Here is an 8344-nt window from a genome sequence, read left to right as displayed (position 1 = left end):
CTCTTTTTTTTTTTTCTCTTGCAATAGCAAACATGGCCATAGTGAAACACAAGCGGCCAAGGACCGGATGAGACAGCTACAATGCGACTGCTAGTCTGGAGAACGAGCTGTACTTTCGTACTTGCAGGATGGGCTCGTTGATCACTGTCATCACTGCGAGAACGTCGGAGGTCTTAGCCTTGGAGTAGACATCTCCTGGAGCATTGGCTGTAGAGCGCCAACCTGGCGGCCACGATTCAGGACTGCACAACCAACTCGGGCCATTCCACCAACACGTAGTGTCCAGAAGGCGTCGGCATGACACACCCCTCGTCAAAAGGTCGGCAGGATTGTCGGGACCAGGACAGTGTCTCCATTGGCGGGTTTGCGTAGAAGATTGAATCTCGGCAACGCGGTTCCGTACAAAAGGTTTCCACGCCGAGGGAGATCCGTGGATCCAATGCAAAGCAACCTCGGAGTCTGTCCACAAGATGGCTTCCACATCTAAAAGGAATAACGTCTGCCGGACAAACTTAAGCAGTCGTGAGGCTAGAACGGTGCCCATCAACTCGAGGCGCGGGAGGGACATTGCTTTCACCGGGGCGACTCTGGTTTTGGCCAGCAAAAGACATGCTTCCAATAGGCCTTCGCCACGTTGAGAAACCAAGTAAACAGCTGCTCCGTAGGCCTTGGTGCTGGCATCGCCGAAACATTGCAGACTCCTTGCAACCTCCGTCAACGGAGCTGTGGCACCTGTTAGCTTCCGAGGTAGCCGGAAACGAGCCAGCGTAGCCACCTCTTAACACCAATTGCTCCATACAGACCTTATGTCGTCAGGAAGGATATCGTCCCACTGAAGCTTAGCAAGCCAGATGCATTGCAGTAGGATCTTGGCCGTAATGACGAACGGCGCCACGTAGCCCAGAGGATCAAAAATCCGAGAAACAGCCTGAAGCACGTAACGCTTAGTGTCAACCGGACGTTCCAGAAAATTGGATAATGATTTCATGGAGAGCTGTATCTCATCAGAGTCGATATCCCAATTGGGTCCGAGCACCTTTTTAAGGGAAGTGGTGGATGATGAAGCAGTGCCTTCCGCTTGAAATAACTTCCACAGGGTGCTGCCGTTGCTGGTCCATTTGACGAGCTTCATCCCTGCTTCAATAAGGATGTCACGCGATTCACGGTAGAGCGTATTTCCTTCGTCAACGGAATCCACGCCGACAACCAGGTCGTCCACATAAAAGTGACTTGATAGAAGAGAAGCCGTTCGAGGATATCGTGAAATCACAGATTGCAAATGATGTCGGATAGTGGCGGCCAACAAAAACGGGCTGGACTTTGCGCCGAACGGTACCCGCATCATTCTCCAAGTCTCAATAGGAGGCAAAGCCTCGTCTGCCTTCGACGCAGTGGCGTACCAAAGAAAGCGCAAAGAATCGCGATCCTGTGGATCGAGTACGAATGCTTTTTCAACGTCAGCTGTAAGAGCTATTTGATATGCCCTGAACTGAAGGAGCAAATCTAGAACATCTGGGTTCAAGTTGGTTCCAGCGTGAAGAGCTTCATTTAAAGAGACTGCACCAGATGACTTTGACGAAGCGTTGAATACAATGTGTACTTTAGTCGTCTCCCGATCTCTCCGTATGACAGCATGATGAGGCATATAATATATAGGCCCTCCACCGGTGTTCTCCGTCTCAGGTACGCGCTTCGCATGTCCATTTAGCAGATATTGACGGGGGGGGGGGGGATAATAGACACGGAAATAATCGTGGCACAACGCTGACATATCTGGACAGCTTTCCAGTTTTATTTGTACATGTTATTACGTTAGAACACAGTACATTAGAATACAGATTCATTATGAACGGCATTTCAACATTAAGATGCATAATCATACGAGCGACAAAGAAAAAAGACTAGCGCCTTGTCTCACGAAGCTCAATGAATACCTAGCAACAAACGGGAAAACCTTAGACGAAAGAAGCAGAATACCTCGCTTGATTGAGTTGGGCGCAAATGGTTCTTGACGATCCACATCGGGTTTGCGAGCCCGCACGCATTTTTGCTCGTATATGCGCGCAATATATGCATTGAACAGTCACTTTAAAATGATTTTGGACAAATGCATGGTGGCTAGTTCCATCTCAAATCGAACAATGCGGTACACTTGATGTCTCGAATGAACGGGAAAAAAATATATGTTGAAGCCATCGGTGAGTTAGGAGAAATAAACGCTTTCCGAGTTCTCTGCGCTGCGCGGTTCGGGAAGTAGGAGAGGAGGAAAAAAATGCCTCTCATAGGACGATGTCGTCGCGCGCGGGTTTGAGAGTTCGCTACAAGGCTATTTCTTGTCGCATTATAGAAATTTCTTGATCTGGCTTTAGACCACTTAGGGCACAATATGATCCTGCGTTGGCAGTGCTGTGTCCGTTTTTGTTTGTCTACAAAAAAATATCAAAGTTGACTCAAAGTGCCGAAAAGCACCATATTCACTGCAACTTTGCGGGCGATGTACATAACGGATAAGATTGAGCTTTATGCCGTTTAATTTGCATTCATGTGGCTATCAAATGATGTATAATTTGTTGCTCTGCTCTGTCAGGAACGTAAGCGATACCTCTTTCAGTAACACCATACCACCGAAAAATGACGAATTTCGGAAGTCTTTATCTAAAAAACCCCACCAAAAACTTGCCTCAAAAATGTTATATGTTGTAGGTAGTTCCTTAGACTATGCACAGAAGAAAAATCAAAAGTCGGACTTTATCGGTAGGCGCACTGTGAATTTTTTGCCAGCCCTATACGCGGAGCGCATTCAAGCCGTGGCACCGTGTCCCGCGTGTTGCAAAATCGAATTTTCCAAAGGGACTTTCAACTTCTGTCTTCATATAAAAAGTAATTGCTCTCATTTGAAACTGTTCTGAGCGCTTGCGTTCATAATAGTGTTGTAATCGCTGAATGTAAATTGTGGAGCAACCATATGTGCTCACATTTTTTGCGGGATGACACACATGCATTGCAAGTGCTGGGAGCCCGTGAAGAACAGAATGCTTTAGAATACTTTTGAGTCTTTATAAGAGGTATATTTGTCCACGGTGATCATATCGAAGCATATTTACAGTACACAGAATAACAAGAACTTGACAGCGAAGAAGACAAGGTGACGAAGGTAAGAAGGTAACGTAAGTTATGCAGAGCATTCCGGGTGGATGAGAGTGCTCGTGTCATGAACTGCTTTAGGCCGTTGTGGAAGCCACTTTCCTTAATGTTACTTTTGATGGCAGGTTCTTGTCAGAGTTTCTTTCAAATGTGGGCAACATTGCTGCGTGTTGTGATTCAGCCACCTTTGCTGTGAAGTACTTGAAGCAGCTTCTGCATAGCTGGCCCATTTCTGTTACGCCTTCGGCTTGATCTGCTGGAACCATAGTCTTTATGGCAGCTACGCCGATCTCCGAAGCAAAGCGAAAATCCTTTGTCTATAGCACTTTTTTCTTGTGTATGAGGCGGTAGTCAGCGAAATCCACACGATCAGCACTGTACAACGAAGAGGCCATTGAGGTAGGTGTGATACCAGGACGACACACTACAGTAATGCAGATGTCGTCGCACTTTCTGTATAAGGGCACTCCATGCACTTCTGTAGTCGAGAAGTGAGTGAAACGTCTTTTGTGTGTAGGCGAAACTTTGCGCAAGGTGTCTTCAGGGAGTAAATGCGATCAGGACCTTCCCATGGTCGCAGCATGTCGAACCAAATAACATATTGGACAGCGGCGCCAGTCGGGCTGCTTCGGCAAGGTTCACAAAAGGCACCATGAATTAGCCTTGAGTGTGTGCGTATGACACTACAACATTTTCCTCAGTGCAATTTCCCCCGTCCGAGGTCATGGGGCCGTAGGAAAGAAAATGTTTCAAAGAATACTGGAAGTCACTGGGTCCCTCCTGCCATAATGCGTACATTAAACATGCTTGTTTAGAATAACCCTGAACAGATATGCCTCTTACAAAGATGTAAAATCATCCTGTTCTTCCCGGGCTCCCAGCACTTGCAATGCATGTGTGACATCCCGCAAAAAATGCGAGCACATCTGGTTGCTCCACAATCTAGATTCAGCGATTACACCATTGTTATGAACGCAAACGCTCAGAACCTTGAAAAGGAAACCTTGAAACCTCAGAATGGTTTCAAATGACAGCAATTACTTTTTATATGAAGACAGAAGTTGAAAGTCCCTTTGGAAAATTCGATTTAGCAACACGCGGGACGAGGTGCCTCCGCTTCCCAAGCAACAAACAAAGGTTGGGCCAAGCTAGGCTATAGTTAGGCTGGCCTACCTGGCCTTGCTTGGTACATCATCGGCCAACAAGCTTGTTTCTTGATGCGGATCTGTACCTTGGCCAACGATTTGCCAAGCATTGGCCAGCCTACGTTGTGCCAAGCTTGTGCCAAGATACAGACCAAAGCATTCCTGCGGCGTCCCTCATTTTCAGATTCAATTGTCTCGCGGCGTAAGGTAACGATATACCATTATTTGTTTGTTGCTCGTATTTCCCACAACGTTTCCTGAGGAAAAACAGATACCATACATAACTTGTCTCGCGAGCTTCCGCAAATTCGAGAGACCTGTTCGCGTGTGTGTCAAAATTAAGGGTGAGGCGTGTCTAAGTTTAATTTTGCGCGTACACAAACGACACTGAAATGATGAATTGCTTGTCGTGTTAACTCGCCATGAAGGTAATGCTTCTGTTTCTTACTGCTTTAGTTTTGAGAAATTGCCTTGGTCCATCGAAAGTCGAACTTATGCAGCGCTAGACCATTCTGTGTTTCCCTCTCCCCCAGGCGAGATTGATCAAAGCTTTGGCAAGTGCTTGGCCAACGAGCTCGTTTCTTGATACGGATTTGTACCCTGGCCGACGGCTTTCCAATCACTATGCAACGCTGCGCCAACGTTGGATGGCCGAGAGAGTCGTTGGCCAACCGTCATCCGACCTTTTGCCAACCGTCGGCCATCGGCCATTGCTTGCTTGGGTTGAATGCGCTCCGTGTATAGGGCTGGCAAAAAATTCACAGTGCGCCTACCGATCAAGTCCGAATTTTGATTTTGCTTCTGTGCATAGTCTAAGGAACTACCTACAATATATAATATTTTCGAGGTAAGTTTTTGGTGGGGTTTTTTAGATAAAGGCTTCCGAAATTCATTTTTCGGTGGTATGGTGCTACTAAAAGAGGTATCGCTTACGTTCTTTACAGAGTAGAAGAGCAACAAATTATACATCATTGGATAGCCCTATGAATGACAAATTAAACGGCATAAAGCTCAGTCTTATCCGTTTTTTACATCGTCCGCAAAGCTGCAGTGAATATGGTGTTTTTCGGCACTTTGAGTCAACAATGATACTTTTTTGCAGACAAACAAAAACCGGTACAGCACTACCAACGAAGGATCCTATTGTGCCCTAAGTGGTCTAAAGCCAGATCAAGAAATTACTATAATGTGAGAAGAAATGGCCTTGTAGCGAACGCTCAAACCCGCTCGCGACGACGTCGCCTTATGAGAGGCAGTTTTTTCCTCCTCTCCTATTTCCCGAACCGCGCAGAATTCGGGAAGCGTTTATTTCTCCTAACTCACCGATGGCTTCAACATATATTTTTTTCCCGTTCATTCGGCACATCAAGTGTACCGGATTGTTCGATTTGAGATGGAACTAGCCTGGTACGATCATCTGCATGTCTGTGGTCCTACAGTTTCACAGTACAGGATGTAATTCGCTGCGCCGGACTCACTACCAGAACGTGTTGGTGGCCAGCTGGTTGGGGTCTCCTGAGAAATTTCAGAGGGGTGTTGGAAAAATGCAGGGAGGGTGTACCCCCCCCCCCCCCTGGAGGGGGGGTGTAGGGAAATCCCTGCGTGTGGGCATCCGTGTCAGTAGACTTCGCAGTGAAATTCGATTAGAATTTGAACTAGTGCTGCGACTTCAATAAGCATTAATCTAGTGTACCTGACTCGCAAGTTTGCTTTGTTGGTGCTCGTGATCCCAAAATGTAGTTCATTACCGCGACGCATTTTTGACTGGGGTAGGAGATCATGCACGAAATCGAGAGCAGCTCACGGCTGGCTACAGTGGGCAGGCGGCCGTGGCGGTTTGTTTTGACCAGTTTGCCCGTCGATGAGTGTGTCAGCTACACAAGTTGGTACTTGTGCACGCTTCAGTTAAAGTATCGCTGAAGCAGCAACGTGTACAGGTGAGCTATGCAAAAACAGAACGGCGAGCAGACGCAGCTCATATTCGTCGTCCACAACAGGTCAGGCAGCAGGCAGCCGGCCGCCATATTGCGGTCTCCAAGTTATCACAACAGCTGAGAACATCAGCTACGGATATGTCAAGCAAGAAACGGTGTTCGCTCAAGCGGTAACATCGGTGATTGAGGTGGGTACTGGGTACACCTGTCCTGTCAGAGTGCCATATATTTCGGATAGCGAAGTGTTTTCAGGTAGTATTTCTGATTTGGATGCAGGTCGTACGGCTGGTTCAGAGGTGCATTTTGCGTTGTGACAAATGTATCTGTGTAGGTCTAGAACGACGCATGGAATTAACTGACGGTGACAAAATAAAGCTATGCTCAGTGTTGTGAAAGCGATGGCTAGGATGCTCCAGAAAAATCTGAAACCTGTTCTTTTGCAGTGAAGAAATGGAAGCTGACTTACACGCGAACTACATTCCTCCAGACTAAGGGACTGTAGCACTCACAGATGTGCCGCTTTGAAGTTTCTTAGTGTGTAATAAACGTTCTTTGTTCTGTATATGCTGTCTTTACTGTGTAACCACCAGAAGTAAATAAAATAGAGAAATAAAATCAAATCATGTAGTACCTGTAGAACCCAATAAAAACCTGCCACAGCGTCCACAGGATAACCACAGAACGGCCCCCTGCATGCCCCAAATTATCCAAAATGTGTCCTCTGTTCGTCGGCCAGGATGTCCTGTAGACCGGTTCGGGCGGTAACATTGAACAAACTATGTTAGTACACTCTAAATCGTTTCACACCTTTAAAGGTGTAAAATAGGTGTATTAACAAAGATCACACCCCTTTCACACCCTATAACTTTGTTTTGGAAGTTCCTGAGGGTGTAACAATGGTGTACTACGCCCTCAGGTGAAATATGGTGATAGTGTATCGCCAGGGTGTAGAAAGGGAGTATGTTTGTTTTCGTTCACATGAACAAAAGTAAATATATACAACTACAGGGAACAGGAAGTTACATTACAAAAGTGCATGCCCTGGATTTACAACACGTCTACAATCTGGTAATGCATGCAGATTTAGAAGATCTGTTGAGAGAGTGCTTAAATTTCTTAAAACACGTTGCTCCTCATTGCAAGACAGAACAAATACATGATAGTGCTCATCATACTCAACTGTAGTTAATGTTTGTATGAGAAAAATGGTATCAGAGTTAATAACATGTATGCCTGCAATCTCAATGAACACGGGTAAGTCCTCCTCGGAAGATTCTTTGGCAAGCCAACAGCAAATGTGTTATCATCAACTGCACTTTTCACATGGACTATAGATTCTGCGTGAATATCACGGTCATGAATGTAACTCTGAATTGCTTCTGGGGCATGTTGAAGTAGTATCTCCTTGGAACCATCAGTAGATGTGGCATTTCTCATGAAGGGCTGCGACCACACATGCATTTGATAAAATTGATGCCTTCTTGCTAATGAAAGGGTTATGTTCTTAAAATGTCAATTTTTTCTAGCAACATCTTTAAAATGCTGGTGTTTCCCTTCGAAACGCGTACAACCATACACATAGGAAAGGACCAAACATCCTGATGAGTCGCGAATAATGAACAACGTAATGCATTTTAGAAGGGTTAGATATTTGTGGGTACAACACTGTAAAGCCTTGAAGAAGTGAATAAATGCAGCGTTCTAAGTAATGAACACGCATATGGGGGAGGTGCCTGCTCATGAGAAGGTCTACAGTTTCACGAAAAGCTATATACAGCTGCCATGCTTCACTGCCATGCACAGCTGCCACGCCATACATGATTGTATGTCGGCTGTGCATGTTTACACACATATTTAATCACCTTGATGTGCATACATATATGGACCTCAATGTGATTATACGCAATATGCTGGTAATTGTGAAAACACAGTTACCAGCATATTGCCAGAAACCCAACAGTTTTATTCGGCATTACACCCTTTACACCCCAATTGCCATGAGGGTGTTAAAATATACCTTAAAAGGTGTGCGCCATGAACATTTTGATTTACACCCTTTAAGGTGTAAAACGATTTAGAGTGTACAATTTCCATCCGTGGGAAGTTTCCCGACGTCCTGAG

At 45.7% G+C, this 8344-nt stretch overlaps 1 protein-coding gene across 1 annotated transcript; it reads right to left on the bottom strand.

The window, feature by feature from the left end:
- Positions 1-778: 778 nt before the first annotated feature.
- On the bottom strand, positions 779-1645 carry LOC135389522 (uncharacterized). Its single transcript, XM_064619561.1, has one exon. The coding sequence runs from the start codon at positions 1643-1645 to the stop codon at positions 779-781; it is 867 nt and encodes a 288-aa protein (XP_064475631.1).
- Between the last annotated feature and the right edge of the window lie 6699 nt (positions 1646-8344).

This window comes from Ornithodoros turicata, chromosome 3 (assembly GCF_037126465.1).
Source record: "Ornithodoros turicata isolate Travis chromosome 3, ASM3712646v1, whole genome shotgun sequence".
NCBI lineage: Eukaryota > Metazoa > Arthropoda > Arachnida > Ixodida > Argasidae > Ornithodoros > Ornithodoros turicata.
The sequence above is the reverse complement of the archived record's forward strand: the minus strand, read 5'-3'. Positions and strand labels throughout refer to the sequence as shown.